The sequence below is a fragment of the Pseudophryne corroboree genome, chromosome 9, assembly GCF_028390025.1.
Source record: "Pseudophryne corroboree isolate aPseCor3 chromosome 9, aPseCor3.hap2, whole genome shotgun sequence".
Taxonomy (NCBI): domain Eukaryota; kingdom Metazoa; phylum Chordata; class Amphibia; order Anura; family Myobatrachidae; genus Pseudophryne; species Pseudophryne corroboree.
Window position 1 is genome coordinate 100,932,187 of NC_086452.1, and position 22,311 is coordinate 100,954,497.

A 22,311-nucleotide genomic window follows, 5' to 3' on the forward strand; every position below is an offset into this window, starting at 1 on the left:
CTGTGTGAATCAGGCTTTCATGGTCAAATTGCTGTGAAGAAGCCACTACTGGGGATGAACAAGAGGAGGAGAATTTTTGGGGCCAAGAAACACAAGGAATGGACATTAGACCAGTGGAAATCTGGAAATCTGTACTTTGGTCTGATGAGTCCAAATTTGAGATTTTTGGTTTCAACCGCCATGTCTTTGTGAGCCAGTGAGCGGATGGTTTCTGCATGTGTGGTTTCCACTGTGAAGCATGGAGGTGGTGTGATGGTGTCGTGGTGCTTTGCTGGTGACACTGCAGATTTATTCAAAATTCAAGGCACCCTTAGCCAGCATGGCTACCACAGCATTCTACAGTGCCATGCCATCCCCCATCTGGTCTGCACTTACTGGGACCATCATTAGTTTTTCAACAAGACAATGACCCCGAACACACCTCCAGGCTATGTAAGGGCTACTTGACCAAGAAGGAAAGTGATGGAGTGCTTCGTCAGATGACCTGGCCTCCATAATCATCCAACCTAAACCCAATTGAGATGGTTTGGGATGAGTTGGACCGCAGACTGAAGGAAAAGCAGCCAACAAGTGCTCAGCACCTATGGGAACTCCTTCAAGACTGTTGGAAAACCATTCCAGGAGACTACATCATAAAGCTGACTGAGAGAATGCCAAGAGTGTGCAAAGCTGTCATCAAAGCAAAAGGGGGCTACTTTTAGGAATCTAAAATATAAAACATTTTGATTTAACACTTTTTTGTTAACATCATAATTCCATACAGTATGCGTTCTATCATAGTTTTCAGTATTAAACTACAATGTAGAAAATAATTAAAATAAATAAATAACCAGTGAATGAGAAGGCGTGTCCAAACTATTGACTGGTACTGTGTATTATATATATATATATATATATATATATATATATATATATATATATATATATATATATATATATATAGGAAATCACGACAGCACTCAAAGCCTATGTATATAAAGCAAAAAATGGTGGTGCAAGGCAGCAATAAATATAAAACACTCACTTCTCCAGGGGCTAGGAAGACCAGTCGGTTGAAACAGCTGTCGGGCTGTGTTTGCTGTTTTTGCTGTACTTCACCATGCCGTTTGGTTAAGGAATAAATCCTGCTTTTCTTTCATCTACACGTGAGTGCTGGCTTGTCTACTTTTTCTGCATCGCTGGAGAAGTGAGTGTTTTATATATATATATATATATATATATATATATTTATATATATACACATACATATACGTATACATATACACACACGCGCTGCACTTATGGGTCTGTATCATTAGTGGTTCAGTGGCATGTTTTAAATTGCTGTATACTGCAATAAAACAAAGTGTTTCAGCTGCAATGTGGTGGTTTTAGCCCTGCCCTGGCAACCTAACGTTGACAGCAATATGTGCAAGTGTGGGCAACAGCTTCGCACACCTGCCTGTGCTTAATGCCACCCCATAGCCCCTTTTACCCCTCCAAAGGCCCTGTACCTAAATAGAACACAACATTCTGAAGCCATTCACGCCCTCAAACATCAAGTGCCGACTTGGAAGACACTTTAGCACTGCAGCAAGCCATAGCATTAAGGCTGCACTTCTTTCTGTACCTTAAGGTCTACATTTTAAATTTGAGCAAAGTAATATGTGCAGCAAATGTCCATTGTTGCTCAGTTACCAAGACTCCCAATAGCAAGAGCAGCGAAGGAGGTCAATCCTTAGGGAAAGCTCATCATCAGCGAAGGTGGTCAATTCTTATGGAAAGCTCATCATCAGCGAAGGTGGTCAATCCTTATGGAAAGCTCATCATCAACATGCAGCCTACTGATTGGCTACTGACATTTGGGGCTAATTTTACTATGCAGCACTTTTCAAAGCAGTCTCTTCTCTTCAATGGTTTTGATTACTGGATTTAATGGGACAATAATATAGCACATACAAAACCAATTGTATTGTGTATTTAACATGGGTTCGGTATGGGATCCCGGCTGTCGGCAGTCACGTGACTGACACCAGCATCCCGACATTGAGAATGCTGACAGGGGGTAATGGCGGTGTGAGATGCGGTGCCTCTGGATTGGCTGGGCTGGATGGCTCTAGTGTGGCATACCTTTACATTCTATTAACACTTATCACTTACTAATTTCTTTACTAACACAATTTCTTCCTTATTTTAATTACATCTCATATTTTGTATCACTTTCTTTATAGCTTCGGCTTCCTAACACTAATTTATTAACAATATAGTTTTTTCACTGGTATGCTGCCCTGGGCTTTCTGGCTTATGCTGATTTTTTATTTGTTCAAATACAAGTAACCGAGATCTCTGAATTATAATATTGTGTGGGATTTAAATCTGGTTACTAGTATCATTCAGAGTGCTGGGGGAAACCAAATGCTTTTTTTTTTTTTCAATGCCGACAGGGGACAAGGTAATTATTTTACCCCTACTCTGTCCCTTACCTTTACCTGCCTAGGGTGGAGGCTAGGGCTAAGACTCTGGGGTGGCAGCTAGGGCTAAGAGTCCAGGTTGGCAGATAGGGCCAACCTCACCTCTAGTGCCTATCCATACCCCCCACCATCCACCCGAGCCCCAACACTAACAGTGATCCCAATCCCTATCTTCAGGATAGCGGCGGTCAGTGTTCCGGCTCCTGTATTCAGAGTGATGTCAGGGATTCTGGCGGCCGGCATCCCTTTAATATTACTCCTTTCAGCATAGGTAACAAAAAAATAAAAAAAAGGCAAAGTCGTGAAAAAGCACGGCATGGTAAATTTAATTAGTGTATAGAAAAAGATATGTCGCCATGGGCTGAAGAACACTTGTAGAAAAATATAATGGAAATAAATCACAACAATGCAGCAAACCAAACAGTGTCCTTAGAAATATTTAAATCTTTATTTTTATTTTTTGCATGATGTTTTTTTTTTTTTTTAAATAGCTTCCCCTATGATAAAAATGAAGCCATTCTCTACCTCTCAGGTTATGTCCTCAGTGGTAGTAGGAACCGCACAAAGAACAGGATACAGCCCCTCCCTCCCCCATTACTAAGGTATAAAGCAGCACCAGAAGAAAAAAAAGTACACAGTAGTGACTGGGCAACTGCCGAGAGCCCCAGAATGGCAGCATAAATCGTTGTATCCATCTATGCGTGGTCCCTCTCCACTCTTTCCCCCATGAAAAAGTCTTATGAGAGTCCAGAAGTGATGTGTGACATAATGCTTTGAGAGTCTCCATAGTAAAGATCTTTGTGTTCTGCAGGTGGAGATCCTGCAAGAGAGGGTTAGACGACACCTCCTTTCGTGCACATGGCGTCTGTGTTTCATACCAGCTCCAGTACCTGCAGGGATGAAGACAGAGAGGGGAGTCAGGAGGAGGAGGAGGAAGAGAAGATGTTGATGGCAATGTATATTTTCTACTAGCTAAATGACTGGACTGTTTTAAATACAGCATTCTTCTGAAGTTATTTAAATACAGCACTGAAAAGATCCAGTAATACATACTGGGGCAGAAACAAAGCCAAACCGCCATAACTACACCTGCATTGTGTGCATGGATATTTTCTCATATGCGGAGCGCTACACATTTGGCAATATAGATCCGCGGCTAAGTTGTCATATTAGGCAGGACCAATATATCAGACTACAATTGGAGGAACCAACAGAAAAGAGGAAAGGTGGGAGAGGGGCAGGAAAGAAGCAGGGTAAAATGGAAAAGGGCTTTTCTTTGAGTGAGTACTTACCTTGATTGTGCCCTGGCTATTAGCAGCAATAAGAACATTTGACTCCTATGACAAGAGGAGAAATAAGTTACTGCTCATTACTGTTCATCATCTAATAGCAACATTTCTCATTACAATATAATTTATTCATCGTAAAAAGGTTCAATGTACAAAGCAAGGCATGATTATGGTATAAGCACTATAAACACTGCAGAGTTTTCATGTGGGCAATCCTGGCGGCTGGTATTGTGCCAAATCATGTTGGTACATTTGAGAAAGGAAGGATAAGGGGAAATAAAATACGACACTGTGCTTCTCCCAGCTCAAAGGAACAACCCATATACAGATCTATTTTCAGTAAGACTGTGTACATCATTTGGCTGCAGCTCACATCATATTCAGATGTAACAATGACACTGATTATACTGCACTGGACCGAGCAGAAGTAGGTCAGCTGCATCCATTGCCTGTGCCAATATTGAAGAAACAGATGGTGTGAGAGGCTATTTAAATTGGCTTTTCACCTATATATTTATTTTTAGTTACTATTCCCCTTCCAATTCTAGAGTAACTTACGCATATATCACACGTTACTCATACTTACCTTAAACCCTATCGCCTGGAACCTGACTGTAAGCGAATGCAGCCGGAATCAGGGGTCAACGACAGAGCTCATCTCAGACTCCCCTGACACTTATTATGTGCTGATTATAATGTATTACACTGTAAGATGTTATACCATAGCTAATACTATGATATGTTCTATACCATTATAGCACATGACAATATGTTCTATACCATTATAGCACATGACAATAATATGTTCTACACCATTATAGCACATGACAATCTGGTATGGGTAGCAGAGTACGGCAAGGTGTAACCTTAACAGGGACTCGGGAGCTGTGCACAACCTGTAGCTGTAGCACTCAGCATTACACAGAAACACAGACATTGACGGCAGATAAGAACCACTTGGCCCATCTAGCGTGCCCTAAACACATGTACACACACGGGTTAATTTTTTTGTAGGTAGCCAATTAACCAGCCAGTATATTTTTGGAGTGTGGGAGGAAACCCACACAGGCACGGGGAAAATACACAAACTCCACACCCTTAGGGCCATAGTGGGAATGGAGGCCGTAACCTCAGTGCTTTGAGGCAGTAATGCTAACCATTACACCATCCGATTGGATGGGGCTTGTACAATAATTAGGACTACTGCCTATACCACTACAAAGATTCCTGTCATATAGCACCAGCTGGATGAAACTATAATAAACTGTACTGCACAATTCACTGTCTTATAATGTATCTGTGCTAGTAATAAAAGTGATTTCATACACGTGCCCATAAGAGTACAAGGTCAGAGCCCACTTCCTCTGTACCTTCTTTTTCTGACCGATGCCGTCACTGGAGAGATAAAATCACATCAAGAAGCTGAGAACAGTGCTGATTTCCCATCACACTGGACAGTTTAATTACACTATAGACAGCGGTTGCCTGGGCAGGTCATTCACTGATCACCACACATGGGAAACGTTCCACTTTCTGGATTGAATGAATCCTAGTCATTTCTTTTCTTTTTTTTTGAAGGCTCAAAACATAGGGATTCTATCAGCAGCGGCAGCAATCATGTCTTCTCTTTCATTACACACAGCCGCATTGATCTAACAAGAATCTTTTAACCTCCCTGCAGTTTGATCTCTCTGTGATCATAAACCCAGCAGCACCATTCTAACACCATTTAATCTGTTTAATAATGCAAAAACAAAACAACTCTTAGCCACAAAGTGAACTTTCAAGTTAAATGTAAAAAAATTATTCAATCATATGTAAAAGATCTACAAGGAAATTGAATACAGGCTTAAATATAGCTTTGTACGAGTGCCAAGGACATGCAAAGTAATCCTATAAAATGTGCACACAGTACATAGGGGGTCATTCCGAGTTGATCGCACGCTGCAACTTGTTGCAGCCCGTGCGATCAGATAGACGCTGCCTATGGGGGAGGGTATTTTAGCTAAGCAAGAGTGCGATCGCATGTGCAGGGGAGCGGGGCAAAAACGTTTTGTGTAGTTTCCGAGTAGCTCTGTACTTACTCAGCCACTGCGATCACATCAGCCTGTTAGGTCCCGGGACTGACGTCAGACACCCGCCCTGCAAACGCCTCGACACGCCTGCGTTTTCCTCACCACTCCCAGAAAACTGTCAGTTGCCACCCAGATCCGCCTCCCAGATGTCAATCTTCTTGCGCTTGCTGCTGTGATCGCTTCCTTTGCTGTTCTTGTCGCTGCCTGGCCACGACTGTCGCCGGGCAACGACGTGCTTGCGTATTACCGCCCTCGTGCATGCGCAGCTGTGACCCGTTCGCAGCTGCGCATGCAAATCTAGTATGCAGCTGTATCTGGGAAGACGTACATGCATCTACATTAATAGAAACGGCCACTTGACTGAATTTGCATAGTCCTGAGTGTGTCGTTCCTGTGACCTCCAGATTTTAAGTTAATACAGATCCTATTAAAGATTTAAAAATAAACCCGTCTACCTTAACTAACAGAGCCAGCAGTGCAGAGGGGGGCAGGTACACAGTCATGGCAGTCTAGAACTGAATGATGGGTATCCAATAAGACAATACTGACTGCTGCTACCTTTCCAAAGCCAAGCACCACACTGTCAGTCTGCGAAGCGGAGGATGCTGCCCCCACCTTCTATCAATGTCTAAGGAGAACAATAATAATATATGTTTGTTTTCTGGTGCACTATAAAAGGTTAATAGGTTAATACTAAATACAAAATTACTAAAGTACATGATACATGAACCCACAGAATCATTAGTTCGGTGTATAGTTCATCCTACCCGCGAAAGTGACAAGTGAGACAACCATCTTGACCACACTGCATAGATTACAGTGATACGGGATATATGGATAAAGGATGCACCAAATCAACACTGATGCACATTGGGGAAAATACAAAATATAACAGCAGGGGGAGGGGGGGGGAGGGGGAAGGCCGACGCTTCAGATTGGGGTGGAAAGCCCAGGATGCTGCCAGGGCTTGCACTGGCCCTGTTAATGTGTATAAAAAGAAACAATTGAGGCACTTTCAAGGCACTGGAGAAGCATCTCCCTGTCTCTTGCCCTTCTGACTCTCCTATTAATTAGTAGAGCCAGCCCTGAGAGCAGCTTTATGATGCAGAGCGTACGCAAGAACCCCCGGCACATCCTGCCAACTAGTGAGGATCGTTCTGAAGCCCTGGCAAGCTCCTGATCATGAAAGATTACGGTTTCCATTGTTAGTGTAATATTTCTCCGCCATCAGACGGAAGAGGTTGTAAAAGGCGCACAGATGAAGGGATCGCAGTGGCCTGGTAAATAAAAATTAAAAGTGAAGACTAAAGCTCTAATAAAAAATAAATAAATATAAAAGAGAGGCCAACTATATTAATGTACTGAATCACAGGAAGATAATTAAGAGGTTATAGGTTTGCACTCAAATGCAATATGGTAGGAGGTGCAGCACTTAACCACTGAGCTGCTAAGGACATTCACACTGTATTATTAAAGAACAAACGACATATAAAACAGGAGATATTCATTGTGCGCACATAATGATTTGTATTGTGAAGGTTCCTGTAATTTGCCGAATGTGAACAAAGGGTGAAATAGAAATAATTACATGATAAAACGATATGTCGTCACGAAAGGTGGGTGAAGGTTTTGCTGGTTATTTGCAAAGTCGTGAACATGACAAAAGTGCAGTCAGCCCTTTCATCACAGGCATTGACTACTTATTGTAAAAAATAAGATTTTACTTACCGATAAATCTATTTCTCGTAGTCCGTAGTGGATGCTGGGGACTCCGTCAGGACCATGGGGATTAGCGGCTCCGCAGGAGACAGGGCACAAAACTAAAGCTTTAGGATCAGGTGGTGTGTACTGGCTCCTCCCCCTATGACCCTCCTCCAAGCCTCAGTTAGGATACTGTGCCCGGACGAGCGTACACAATAAGGAAGGATATTGAATCCCGGGTAAGACTCATACCAGCCACACCAATCACACCGTATAACTTGTGATCTAAACCCAGTTAACAGTATGACAAACGTAGGAGCCTCTGAACAGACGGCTCACAACAATAACAACCCGATTTTTTTGTAACAATAACTATGTACAAGTATTGCAGACAATCCGCACTTGAGATGGGCGCCCAGCATCCACTACGGACTACGAGAAATAGATTTATCGGTAAGTAAAATCTTATTTTCTCTGACGTCCTAAGTGGATGCTGGGGACTCCGTCAGGACCATGGGGATTATACCAAAGCTCCCAAACGGGCGGGAGAGTGCGGATGACTCTGCAGCACCGAGTGAGAGAACTCCAGGTCCTCCTCAGCCAGGGTGTGCCCCTGACCAAGTAGCAGCTCGGCAAAGTTGTAAAGCCGAGACCCCTCGGGCAGTCGCCCAAGATGAGCCCACCTTCCTTGTGGAATGGGCATTTATATATTTTGGCTATGGCAGTCCTGCCACAGAATGTGCAAGCTGAATTGTACTACACATTCAACTAGCAATCGTCTGCTTAGAAGCAAGAGCACCCAGTTTTTTGGGTGCATACAGGATAACAGCAAGTCAGTTTTCCTGACTCCAGCCGTCCTGGAAATCTATATTTTCAGGGCCCTGACAACATCTAGCAACTTGGAGTCCTCCAAGTCTCTAGTAGCCGCAGGTACCACAATAAGCTGGTTCAGATGAAACGCTGACACCACCTTAGGGAGAAACTGGGGACGAGTCCGCAGCTCTGCCCTGTCCGAATGGACAATCAGATATGGGCTTTTGTGAGACAAAGCCGCCAATTCTGACACTCGCCTGGCCGAGGCCAGGGCCAACATCATGGTCACTTTCCATGTGAGATATTTCAAATCCACAGATTTGAGCGGTTTAAACCAACGTGATTTGAGGAATCCCAGGACTACGTTGAGATCCCACAGTGCCACTGGAGGCACAAAAGGGGGTTGTATATGCAGTACTCCCTTGTCAAATTTCTGGACTTCAGGAACTGAAGCCAATTCTTTCTGGAAGAAAATCGACAGGGCCGAAATTTGAACCTTAATGGACCCCAATTTGAGGCCCATAGACACTCCTGTTTGCAGGAAATGCAGGAATCGACCGAGTTGAAATTTCTTCGTGGGGCCTTCCTGGCCTCACACCACGCAACATATTTTCGCCACATGTGGTGATAATGTTGTGCGGTCACCTCCTTCCTGGCTTTGACCAGGGTAGGAATGACCTCTTCCGGAATGCCTTTTTTCCCTTAGGATCCGGCGTTCAACCGCCATGCCGTCAAACGCACCCGCGGTAAGTCTTGGAACAGACATGGTACTTGCTGAAGCAAGTCCCTTCTTATCAGCAGAGGCCCTGAGTCCTCTGTGAGCATCTCATGAAGTTCCGGGTACCAAGTCCTTCTTGGCCCATCCGGAGCCACGAGTATAGTTCTTACTCCTCTACGTCTTATAATTCTCAGTACCTTTGGTATGAGAAGCAGAGGAGGGAACACATACACCGACTGGTACACCCATGGTGTTACCAGAACGTCCACAGCTATTTCCTGAGGGTCTCTTGACCTGGCGCAATACCTGTCCAGTTTTTTGTTCAGGCGGGACGCCATCATGTCCACCTTTGGTCTTTCCCAACGGTGCACAATCATGTGGAAACAACTTCTCGATGAAGTCCCCACTCTCCCGGGTGGAGGTCGTGCTGAGGAAGTCTGCTTCCCAGTTGTCCACTCCCGGAATGAAAACTGCTGACAGTGCTATCACATGATTTTCCGCCCAGCGAAGAATCCTTGCAGTTTCTGCCATTGTCCTCCTGCTTCTTGTGCCGCCCTGTCTGTTTACGTGGGCGACTGCCGTGATGTTGTCCCACTGGATCAATACCGGCTGACCTTGAAGCAGAGGTCTTGCTAAGCTTAGAGCATTGTAAATTGCTCTTAGCTCCAGTATATTTATGCGGAGAGAAGTCCCCAGACTTGATCACACTCCCTGGAAATTTTTTCCCTGTGTGACTGCTCCCCCAGCCTTTCAAGCTGGAATCCGTGGTCACCAGGACCCAGTCCTGAATGCATAACTGTGGCACTTTAGTAGATGAGCACTCTGCAGCCACCACAGAAGAGACACCCTTGTCCTTGGAGACAGGGTTATCCGCTGATGCATCTGAAGATGCGATCCGGACCATTTGTCCAGCAGATCCCACTGAAAAGTTCTTGCGTGAAATCTGCCGAATGGAATCGCTTCGTAAGAAGCCACCATTTTTCCCAGGACCCTTGTGCAATGATGCACTGACACTTTTCCTGGTTTTTGGAGGTTCCTGACTAGCTCGGATAACTCCCTGGCTTTCTCCTCCGGGAGAAACACCGTTTTCTGGACTGTGTCCAGAATCATCCCTAGGGACAGCAGACGTGTCGTCTGAGACAGCTGCGGTTTTGGAATATTTAGAATCCACCCGTGCTGTCGTAGAACTACTTGAGATAGTGCTACTCCGACCTCCAACTGTTCTCTGGACCTTGCCCTTATCAGGAGATCGTCCAAGTAAGGGATAATTATGACGCCTTTTCTTTGAAGAAGATTCATCATTTCGGCCATTACCTTGGTAAAGACCCGGGGTGCCGTGGACAATCCAAACGGCAGCGTCTGAAACTGATAGTGACAGTTTTGTACCACGAACCTGAGGTACCCTTTGTGAGAAGGGCAAATTTGGACATGGAGGAAAGCATCCTTGATGTCCAGGGACACCATATAGTCCCCTTCTTCCTGGTTCGCTATCACTGCTCTGAGTGACTCCATTTAGAATAGGTCTCACCGAGCCGTCTGGCTTCAGTACCACAATATAGTGTGGAATAAAACCCCTTTACTTGTTGTAGGAGGGGTACTTTGATTATCACCTGCTGGGAATACAGCTTGTGAATTGTTTCCAATACTGCCTCCCTGTCGGAGGTAGACGTTGGTAAAGCAAACTTCAGGAACCTGCGAGGGGGAGACGTCTCGAATTTCCAATCTGTACCCCTGGGATACTACTTGTAGGATCCAGGGGTCCACTTGCGAGTGAGCCCACTGCGTGCTGAAACTCTTGAGACGACCCCCCACCGCACCTGTTTGTACGGCCCCAGCGTCATGCTGAGGACTTGGCAGAAGCGGTGGAAGGCTTCTGTTCCTGGGAATGGGCTGCCTGCTGCAGTCTTCTTCCCTTACCTCTATCCCTGGGCAGATATTATGGGGACGAAAGGACTGAGGCTGAAAAGACTATGTCTTTTTCTGCTGAGATGTGACTTGGGGTAAAAAAGGTGGATTTTCTAGCTGTTGCCGTGGCCACCAGGTCCGATGGACCGACCCCAAATAACTCCTCCCCTTTATACGGCAATACTTCCATGTGCCGTTTGGAATCTGCATCACCTGACCACTGTCGTGTCCAGAAACATCGTCTGGCAGATATGGACATCGCACTTACTCTTGATGCCAGAGTTTCGCATATATAGAAATGCATCTTTTAAATGCTCTATAGTCAATAAAATACTGTCCCTGTCAAGGGTATCAATATTTCCAGTCAGGGAATCCGACCAAGCCACCCCAGCGCTGCCCATCCAGGCTGAGGCGATCGCTGGTCGCAGTATAACACCAGTATGTGTGTATATACTTTTTAGGATATTTTCCAACCTCCTATCAGTTGGCTCCTTGAGGGCGTCCGTAACTGGAGACGGTAACGCCACTTGTTTTTATAAGCGTGTGAGCGCCTTATCCACCCTAAGGTGTGTTTCCCAACGCGCCATAACTTCTGGCGGGAAAAGGTATACCGCCAATAATTTTCTATCGGGGGAAACCCACGCATCATCACACACTTCATTTAATTTATCTGATTCAGGAAAAACCACATGTAGTTTTTTCACACTCCACATAATACCCTTTTTTGTGGTACTTGTAGTATCAGAAATATGTAACATCTCCTTCATTGCCCTTAACAAGTAACGTGTGGCCCTAAAGGAAAATACGTTTGTTTCTTCACCGTCGACACTGGAGTCAGTGTCCGTGTCTGTGTCGACCGACTGAGGTAAAAGGACGTTTTAACGCCCCTGACGGTGTTTTAGACGCCTGGACAGGTACTAATTGGTTTGCCGGCCGTCTCATGTCGTCAACCGACCTTGCAGCGTGTTGACATTATCACGTAATTCCTTAAATAAGCCATCCATTCCGGTGTCGACTCCCTAGAGAGTGACATCACCATTACCGGCAATTGCTCCGCCTCCTCACCAACATCGTCCTCATACATGTCGACACACAAGTACCGACACACAGCACACACACAGGGAATGCTCTGATAGAGGACAGGACCCCACTAGCCCTTTGGGGAGACAGAGGGAGAGTTTGCCAGCACACACCAAAAAAGCTATATTATACAGGGACAACCTTTATATAAGTGTTTTTCCCTTATAGCATTTTAATATATATATATACATATCGCCAAATAAGTGCCCCCCCTCTCTGTTTTAACCCTGTTTCTGTAGTGCAGTGCAGGGGAGAGCCTGGGAGCCTTCCCACCAGCCTTTCTGTGAGGGAAAATGGCGCTGTGTGCTGAGGAGAATAGGCCCCGCCCCCTTTTCGGCGGGCTTCTTCTCCCGTGTTTCTGAGACCTGGCAGGGGTTAAATACATCCATATAGCCTCCAGGGGCTATATGTGATGTATTTTTAGCCAGAATAAGGTATTATACATTGCTGCCCAGGGCGCCCCCAGCAACGCCCTGCACCCTCCGTGACCGTTGGTGTGAAGTGTGTGACAACAATGGCGCACAGCTGCAGTGCTGTGCGCTACCTTCATGAAGACTGAAAAGCCTTCTGCCGCCGGTTTCTGGACCTTCAATCTTCAGCATCTGCAAGGGGGGTCGGCGGCGCGGCTCCGGGACGAACCCCAGGGTGAGACCTGTGTTCCGACTCCCTCTGGAGCTAATGGTGTCCAGTAGCCTAAGAAGCCAATCCATCCTGCACGCAGGTGAGTTGAACTTCTCTCCCCTAAGTCCCTCGATGCAGTGAGCCTGTTGCCAGCAGGACTCACTGAAAATAAGAAACCTAAAAACTTTTTCTAAGCAGCTCCTTAAGAGAGCCACCTAGATTGCACCCTGCTCGGACGGGCACAAAAACCTAACTGAGGCTTGGAGGAGGGTCATAGGGGGAGGAGCCAGTACACACCACCTGATCCTAAAGCTTTAGTTTTGTGCCCTGTCTCCTGCGGAGCCGCTAATCCCCATGGTCCTGACGGAGTCCCCAGCATCCACTTAGGACGTCAGAGAAATAACACAAAACCGCTATAAAAGACTAAAAAAGGAAAATGTATAATAAAGCCACAGGTCGCTCATTTTCGAGTTACTTTAGGATCATTTCAAGGAGAGCATACACTGTTGAAGTGCTAATGTCTATTTAGATCCCCCACACTCCATAAGTAATTTGGTAAAAGAGTGAGCGGTCATGCCGAAGGATAAACAGATTTAATATTGACATCCCCAGTGGTTGCCGTGTCATATAGGCTCATATACAATCACCATCTGTATTGTCATTTTTACAGTAATGCAGATTTAAGTCGTGCTGTTATTTAACAAACTGTTGCTCCTTTGGGAGCTCTGTCAAAAAACAATACCCTGTGCAAGGGTTCTCTACACTTTGCCAACTGCGTAGCACAGCTGAAGAGGGGTTACTGAAGTATGTGTTCAACTTTGACTCTGAGGGGAGGGCAGAAATGTTCGTAAGGAGCTTACAATTGTAGCCATGCTCTTCTTTGCTGCAAATGCGGTATTTTGCATGGCGTGCCGGGCTGCGGCTATTTGCAGCCAGAGATCATTTCATTAATTCCTAATTGAATTATACATCGCTTCTTCAAGCCTAGAAAAAAATAAAAAATATAGGCTGCTCTCCACCACAAATCCTACAGTAACAATGAAGCAGCTTATACTGTATATAGGCCCTTGTTTCATTCCAATCCAGGTTCCACTTTAGCGATAATCAGCCATGCCCCCTTCATCCTGACTTGCTAAGTGTGAAAACCAATGTGTACGGCAAAGAGTCTACAGTTTTTTTAGTCCATACTAAGCAAGACAGTCTTTCAAAACTCAATCCATTGACCCCAAACTGGGACACTGCTAAAATAACCAAAGTACATATACAGTAGATGTTTTCTCTAAAGTCAATTCTAAACTTTAAAAAAGGCACTTCTACTAACTGACTATGATAAGCTTGATCTAAATCAGTCTATTTCACTTCATTTTAATGTAGTAACTTAATAAAACCAAAGCTGTAGCAAAACCCATGAAAAATTGTGTACGTTAGGCTTAAACCAAGCCTTGGCTCAGCAGCATGGTCAGCCAATCAGTGGCTACCAGGGCATGCTGAAACTTACAGTTTCACAACTACTGCATAGCTGTGATTTGCCTAAGCCTCCTCTAAGAAATATCAGCCATTCCATAGAGAATTTGGCCACACACCAGCATGGTGACCATATACTGTACAAGAAATATTTGCTTAGGTAATATTGAGGTCTTTGGATATTACTGGGTTTCACTTTGCATTTTATCCGTTGTTTAGAATTGCCTGCACACATATGACATTATGAAAAGGCTATTTACTTTGAAAATAAAGTGCCCTCAATATTTTTGTCATTCATATTCATGAAGACATGTGGTATAGGCACACGTTCAGCTGTGATAGCGGCCACTTCTATTACCTCAAGTCAGAAGGAAATTGCCTTGTGTGTTCTACATTTAAGAGAACATGGGTTTCATTTCTATAAAATGTTGAGTTTGACATTTTATTTTACAGGAATTTATTTTAGGTTAAGATGCCAGTTTAAAGTGTTAATGCATAGATCCAGAAGGAGGTTATTAAAACAAGATTTCAGCATTCTACAATAATGACTAGGAAGTGAGAGACGTATGAATAATCCTCACCAGGAGTATGCCTTACTGAAACAATGAAGTATTCCCCCAGGGACACCAGTGGTTTACGAGGAATTACACACTAAAAGAAACTGCCAATAAAATGTTCTCTTCCTTCCACTCTAAATCCTTAGCATTAGGATGATGCCCCACCTACTGTACTCTGTTCTTTGTCAGCGCTGTATGTTCTGTTCTTTGTCAGTGCTCGTTACTGCTCCGCCACCTACTCTGTTCATTGTCCATGCTCGTTACTGCACCGCTACCTGCTCTGTTCATTGTCCATGCTTGTTACTGTACCGCCACCTGCTCTGTTCATTGTCCATGCTCGTTACTGCACCACCACCTGCTCTGTTCATTGTCCATGCTCGTTACTGTACCGCCACCTGCCCTGTTATTGTCCATGCTCCTTACTACACCGCCACCTGCTCTGTTCATTGTCCATGCTCCTTACAACACCGCCACCTGCTCTGTTCATTGTCCATGCTCCTTACTACACTGCCACCTGCTCTGTTCATTGCCCATGCTCCTTACTGCACCGCCACCTGCTCTATTCACTTATTGCACCGCCACCTGCTCTGTTCATTTTCCATACTCGTTACTGTACCGCCATCTGCTCTGTTCGTTGTCCATGCTCCTTAATACACCGCCACCTGCCCTGTTATTGTCCATGCTCCTTACTACACCGCCACCTGCTCTGTTCATTGTCCATGCTCCTTACAACACCGCCACCTGCTCTGTTCATTGTCCATGCTCCTTACTACACTGCCACCTGCTGTTCATTGCCCATGCTCCTTACTGCACCGCCACCTGCTCTATTCACTTACTGCACCGCCACCTGCTCTGTTCATTTTCCATACTCGTTACTGTACCGCCATCTGCTCTGTTCGTTGTCCATGCTCCTAAATACACCGCCACCTGCTCTGTTCATTGTCCATGCTCCTTACTACACCGCCACCTGCTCTGTTCATTGTCCATGCTCCTTACTACACCGCCACCTGCTCTGTTCATTGCCCATGCTCCTTACTGCACCGCCACCTGCTCTGTTCACTTACTGCACTGCCACCTGCTCTGTTCATTGCACATGCTCCTTACTGCACCGCCACCTGCTCGGTTCACTTACTGCACCACCACCTGCTCTGTTCATTTTCCATGCTCGTTACTGTACCGCCATCTGCTCTGTTCATTGTCCATGCTCTTTACTACACCGCCACCTGCTCTGTTCATTGTCCATGCTCATTGCGATACTGCCACCTGCTCTGTTCTTTGTCAGTGTTGTTACGTTCTGTTCTTTGTCAATGCTTGTTACTGCACTGCCATCTGCTTTGTTCTTTTTCAGAGCTCACTACTGCACTGACACCTGCTGTTCTTTGTTAGTGCTCATTACTGCACCATCAACTGCTTTGTTCTTTGTCCATACTTACTACTACCACCAACTGCTCTGATCTTTGTGTGTGCTTTTTATTGGACTGGAATACTAAGAATCCTAGGTGTAGGATTATGCATGAACAACAATAAAACAGACTTGGTCTGGAGATTCACTATATACAAGAAGTGGGGATTGAAACTGTAAATAAAAAATAGCCGAGTACACCACAATCCACTGTGGGCACACAGATAAAAGTGCTTGCACAGTTTCTACCGATAATGAGATTGGGCGAGAAATGGAATGGAAGGAGAAGCAGATGAACTCTGGGGAGGTAATAACAAATATTCAATATCCCACTAACATTTGTTTCAGCAATGAGCCTACCTACAGGCAGCTCCCCGTGATCAACCCCAATGAATAAATGATATCTAAAATATAAAGGCTGTGAATAAAAGGGACTGATGCAGAGTTGTAAGTGAAATGTGCATATTATATTCACAACACCACGCATAGCGAAATAGCATAATAATGCACATTTGCAGAACTGTGCGCATCTTGAGAGCAGTTGGCCAGTGCCAGCAGCAAACGGACGCTTTTTCGTGGTCATCACCAGGGCAGTACTTATATGCCGATCTGCATTTGTGTCACCACCCCATTGCAGAAAACCTCTTCAAGGATCTGGATTCCAAGGCTCATCATGGGCAGGTTTCTATTAATAGGATCACATCATATATGTATTTACCAGACAGTCCCACAGATAGGGAGATGAAAGTGCAGTACTGCAAGAGTTGCTTTAATAGACCATACTACCATAAAATAAACCCAACAAAATCTACAATGCTTTGTGCATTTGAACAATGTTAAATACAAAACAAAATTTCTGCTGTGCTCAGTAATAACATAGTTTGCTGATTAGGGGTTACACATTTTCATCTTACATTCAGGGCCAAGAGCAGTTAATAGCATTGGAGATAGTCTTGCATCAACACCTAGTGTTCCTCTAGCTCCGCAAACTCATTACAAGCAATACTGCCTTAAGCATCTTTTCGCTGTTCTGATACTGACAAGCTGCCAACCTGCAGAGCCCGGCAACTGCATCGCCGTCCTGCCAGCTAATTCACCTGCAGTCTATCTGATTAGCCGGCCGCCTGTACTGGCTCAGGCAATATACCTCGAGTGCGCGCAGCAGTACACATTTATTTTCCTATACCATGACTCACATGCAGTTCACAGTGCAACCCCACCCAGCAAACTAAACATGCCTGAGGCGGGCAACATTACAACTTGAGATATGCCAGTTCCAACACAGCCTGGAGCTTGCCTAGCCTCTCGCTGTAGTAATTTGACTTTTGATAGTTCAAATCGGAGACTACTTAAATGATCACAGTCTGAGGAGGAATTCCTATTATATGTCCATTTACTTAAAACAGATTTAATTATTAGAAATTACTATTATTTAGCAAGAAATATAGTAGTAGACGGCAGAACTTGATAGCCATGCACGTGTAGTCCCTCTGTAGACACATTTTTCCAGAGTATTTCACATTTAAAAGCAGTATTCTCAAAACAAGTTGCAGACAGTGCAGGAACCAGAGGCTGTAAGGTCCTTTTGGGTAAGAAGGCATAACATGGAACAGGCCCTCCATTTCTCATTACACACTGGTTGCTTCCCAGGATTGTTCGTGCATGACAGGACTACCCAGAAACACTTGGGAGAAGCATCCTGGTTATTAACTACTGCTCAGCCAGAACAGATCCACTACTACTGAAGCATGCTTTAGACCCTTCCAGCAAGTACAGTGTTAAAGCCACCCACTTGCCAGCAGAAAAGCAGGGCCACAAAATATTCTGTACCAACTGAGTGTGTAATGGCTTTTCCCCCTATGTACTACCTTCAGCCCTTGCAGAGTTCGTAACTACAGAAGCAAGATCTTAATAGATTTTTTTTTTCTTTTTCACTGAATGCTGTAAGCGGAAATATTTGTGCCAAGACAACAAGCGGGGGGCGGCACATCTTTCAGCCGGGCGTGCTTTGGACATGAGAACTAGCTCCAGAGAATGATTATGTTGGAGATGGTCTGCCCTCTCCCCATCACATACACGCACTTCTGTGAGGAAAGCTTATTAAATTCCAGAACCACCCACAAAACCTCCATAAGCTATCCTACCTAATTATATTCCCTCTATGCAGTCCACACATAACTTTACATATTTTCTCTTCATTTTCACATCTTCCTGACTCCAGGCCAACATTGCTGTGTGACTGACTCATATAGCCCACCAAGACCCCCGGCTGGACCAAAAGAAGATAGGTACCACATATCCTTGTATATTAATACCAACTTTCCTATAGATTGCAAGCTTGTGAGCAAAGCCCTCTTAATGCATGAGAACCTCGTCTATCTCTCGGAGTTGGTCACACATGGCTAAAATATCCCAAGTACATAGACATTTAGAGAATGTGACAGCAGATCAGAACCACTTAGCCCATCTAGTCTGCTCATGTACATGCACACACTTATACACCAGTGTTAATTTCTGTTGGGAACCTACTAGTATATTTTTTGGATTGTGGGATTTAACTGGAGAACCCCCAGAAGAAACCCACACAAGCACGGGGAGAATATACAAACTCCACAAAGTTAGGGCCATGTTGGGAATCAAACCCATGGTTTCAGTACAATATCCCAGCAGTCAGGAAACCGATGTTGGGATCCAGACAGCTAGCACAGCATGTCCTTTGCGGGAACGCTGTGCTCGCCATGCTTTAGTCGCTACAGGGTTATATTCCCCCCTTGGGTGGTGGCGTGAACCACCACCCAAGTGTGGATTACAGCTGGCGGTCGGGATTCCAGCATCAGTATCCTGACAGCTGGATCCCGACAGCCAGCAAATTGAATGCCTCCCAAACCCATGACCCCAGTGCTGTGTGGCAGTAATGCTAACCATCACACCATCCGCACTGCCCGAATATACTACAGCTAATTTATCAGACGAGGGAGTAAAGAATTACACAGGAAAGCTATAAGCTAACAGTGAGCACAATTACCATCTGCATATACAGTATGTACAGTCCATAGCATTCTGAGGCAACAACACAAAAAGAATTAATGCGTGAAAAAGCTGTTCAAAGGCTGAAATGCAGTTACTGGAGAGTAGTCTTATTTTTTTTTTTTTTTATGCATCATCTGGGTGAACCAAGGTTCAGCCTGTCATTCACGAACACATCATGTGCATCAAATACTCCGTAATGCTCCTAGTGAAAGAATAGGCTGCTTTGTCATAACAATATATTAAGCTGACAGAATGGATTCTTGCTCCATGTAGAGACAACATGAACACTTCAGTGTATAGTTGTATATGAACATAAGGCACAGTCATTTCATTTCTCCCAAATTTTGAGAGTTATAGAACAGGTCAAGTGTGATTCAAAGAAGGATATAGAACAAAGGGAGTGGTTGCGCCAGACCACCACCTCGTCTAAAAGTACCATTCAACTGCTACGAGGACCAGTTCCATGAAGAGCATCAGTGACTGGTGAGACACACCACCCAAACTTCCACGCCATTAGTGAACAACTGGTCCGATTCATGACTGCCGTGTCTAAATCTGGACAGTTAGGACGTAGATGTGTCCTTATACACTATTGCTGTAGTCGCGGCAAACATCCCTTCTCAGCATTACAAGCTGCGCGCAATACGGTCTTGCACCGAGCGCCTATCTTTATTTTTTCACCCAAATGTGTATTTCACATGTGTAAAAGCAACGAAACAACTTTACAAGACTTTACCGATTAATAGGATATGCAACCTAAAACATCTAGCCTTAATACGCCATGCAGCGTGATATGCCTGCTGTGAGCGAGTCGCCAGGTCCCGTGCAACTCTGCTAGGGTCGGGCGTCTTTCTTGCTGAAAATACATCTTAGTCACAATGATGTGGCTAGGACGCACGAGGACACCGTGCTGATTAAGCGGATATAGGATACTTGTATATTGTGTGTGACTGTGAATGTATACAGAGCAGCACAGAACTTGTATTGGAGAAAAGCTGCAGCTGCTATATTGTAGCATTTCATGTACTGATTCAGAGACTCAGTCGCACACAGATATACAAGTGTCATATCACACTAATCAGCACAGTCTCCTTGTGCCGCATTGCGACTAAGACACAGAAAAGATGCATGAGGATATATCTGTATATCTGTGATTGAGTCTGAATCCTACTGAATCGAGATTAAAACACACAATCAGGTGAAAAAGATGCTACACTGTACTCATGATACTCACTCACGCCAGGCAGAATATTTCTAAACCATGTATATATCACAGTCCAGCTTCAAAATAAAATACCGTATATACTCGAGTATAAGTCGACCCGAATATAAGCTGAGGCACCTAATTTTACCACAAAAACCTGGGAAAACTTATTGACTAGAGTATAAGCCTAGGGTGGGAAATGCAGCTCTAGCCGTGCACAGCACTCATACTCCCAGATATGCCCCCAGAGTGCCAGATATGCCCTCAAACTGCCAGATATGCCCCCACAGTGCCAGATATGCCCTCATACTGCCAGATATTTCCCCACAGTGCCAGATATGCCCTCATAGTGCCAGATATTCCCCCACAGTGCCAGATATGCCCCCACAGTGCCAAATATGCTCCCCCAGTACCAGGTACAACTTACCCTCCCCGCTGTTTTGTGAAGGAGGGACACGGAGGGCACAGCGCGCGCCTCTCCTGTGTCCCTCCTGCGTCTCTGGCGGGTCTGTTAAAAGAAGTGCCGGTTCGTGAGCCAATCAGAGCTCACGAACGGGTACTTCATTTAATAGACCCGCCGCTGCCGCCGGAGACGCAGGAGGGACAAGGAGAGGTGCACGCTGTGCCCTCCGTGTCCCTCCTTCCCAGGCACTGACTCGAGTATAAGCCGAGGGGGCTTTTTCAGCATAAAAAAATAAGAATTTACTTACCGATAATTCTATTTCTCATAGTCCGTAGTGGATGCTGGGAACTCCGTAAGGACCATGGGGAATAGCGGCTCCGCAGGAGACTGGGCACAAAAGTAAAAGCTTTTAGGTCACCTGGTGTGCACTGGCTCCTCCCCCTATGACCCTCCTCCAAGCCTTAGTTAGGATACTGTGCCCGGACGAGCGTACATAATAAGGAAGGATCTTGAATCCCGGGTAAGACTCATACCAGCTACACCAATCACACCGTACAACTTGTGATCTGAACCCAGTTAACAGTATGATAAACGTAGGAGCCTCTGAAAAGATGGCTCACAACAATAAACAACCCGATTTTTGTAACAATAACTATATACAAGTATTGCAGACAATCCGCACTTGGGATGGGCGCCCAGCATCCACTACGGACTATGAGAAATAGAATTATCGGTAAGTAAATTCTTATTTTCTCTGACGTCCTAGTGGATGCTGGGAACTCCGTAAGGACCATGGGGATTATACCAAAGCTCCCAAACGGGCGGGCGAGTGCGGATGACTCTGCAGCACCGAATGAGAGAACTCCAGGTCCTCCTCAGCCAGGGTATCGAATTTGTAAAATTTAGCAAACGTGTTTGCCCCTGACCAAGTAGCTGCTCGGCAAAGTTGTAAAGCCGAGACCCCTCGGGCAGCCGCCCAAGATGAGCCCACTTTCCTTGTGGAATGGGCTTTTACAGATTTTGGCTGTGGCAGGCCTGCCACAGAATGAGCAAGCTGAATTGTACTACAAATCCAACGAGCAATCGTCTGCTTAGAAGCAGGAGCACCCAGCTTGTTGGGTGCATACAGGATAAACAGCGAGTCAGATTTTCTGACTCCAGCCGTCCTGGAAACATATATTTTCAGGGCCCTGACTACGTCCAGCAACTTGGAGTCCTCCAAGTCCCTAGTAGCCGCAGGTACCACAATAGGCTGGTTCATGTGAAACGCTGAAACCACCTTAGGGAGAAATTGAGGGCGAGTCCTCAATTCTGCCCTGCCTGAATGAAAAATTAGGTAAGGGCTTTTATATGATAAAGCCGCCAATTCAGAGACACGCCTGGCTGAAGCCAGGGCTAACAGCATGACCACTTTCCATGTGAGATATTTCAATTCCACAGTGGTGAGTGGTTCAAACCAATGTGATTTTAGGAGACTCAACACTACATTGAGATCCCAAGGTGCCACTGGAGGCACAAAAGGAGGCTGTATATGCAGTACCCCTTTGACAAACGTCTGAACTTCAGGCACTGAAGCCAGTTCTTTTTGGAAGAAGATTG

At 45.1% G+C, this 22,311-nt stretch overlaps 1 protein-coding gene across 5 annotated transcripts in view; it reads right to left on the reverse strand.

The window, feature by feature from the left end:
* Positions 1-2,874: 2,874 nt before the first annotated feature.
* The window catches only part of COP1 (COP1 E3 ubiquitin ligase), a 581,242-nt gene continuing 561,805 nt past the window's right edge, over positions 2,875-22,311 (reverse strand). For all 5 annotated transcript variants that reach the window (XR_010186699.1, XM_063939703.1, XM_063939702.1 and 2 more), the window contains 2 exons: positions 3,743-3,787; positions 2,875-3,340 (listed from right to left, as the gene is read on the reverse strand). Coding sequence is in view for 4 of the 5 variants with exons in the window: in XM_063939703.1 (XP_063795773.1) it covers positions 3,323-3,340; positions 3,743-3,787 (63 nt within the window). In the remaining variant the exon portion in view is untranslated. The remainder of the gene's footprint in view (positions 3,341-3,742; positions 3,788-22,311) is intronic.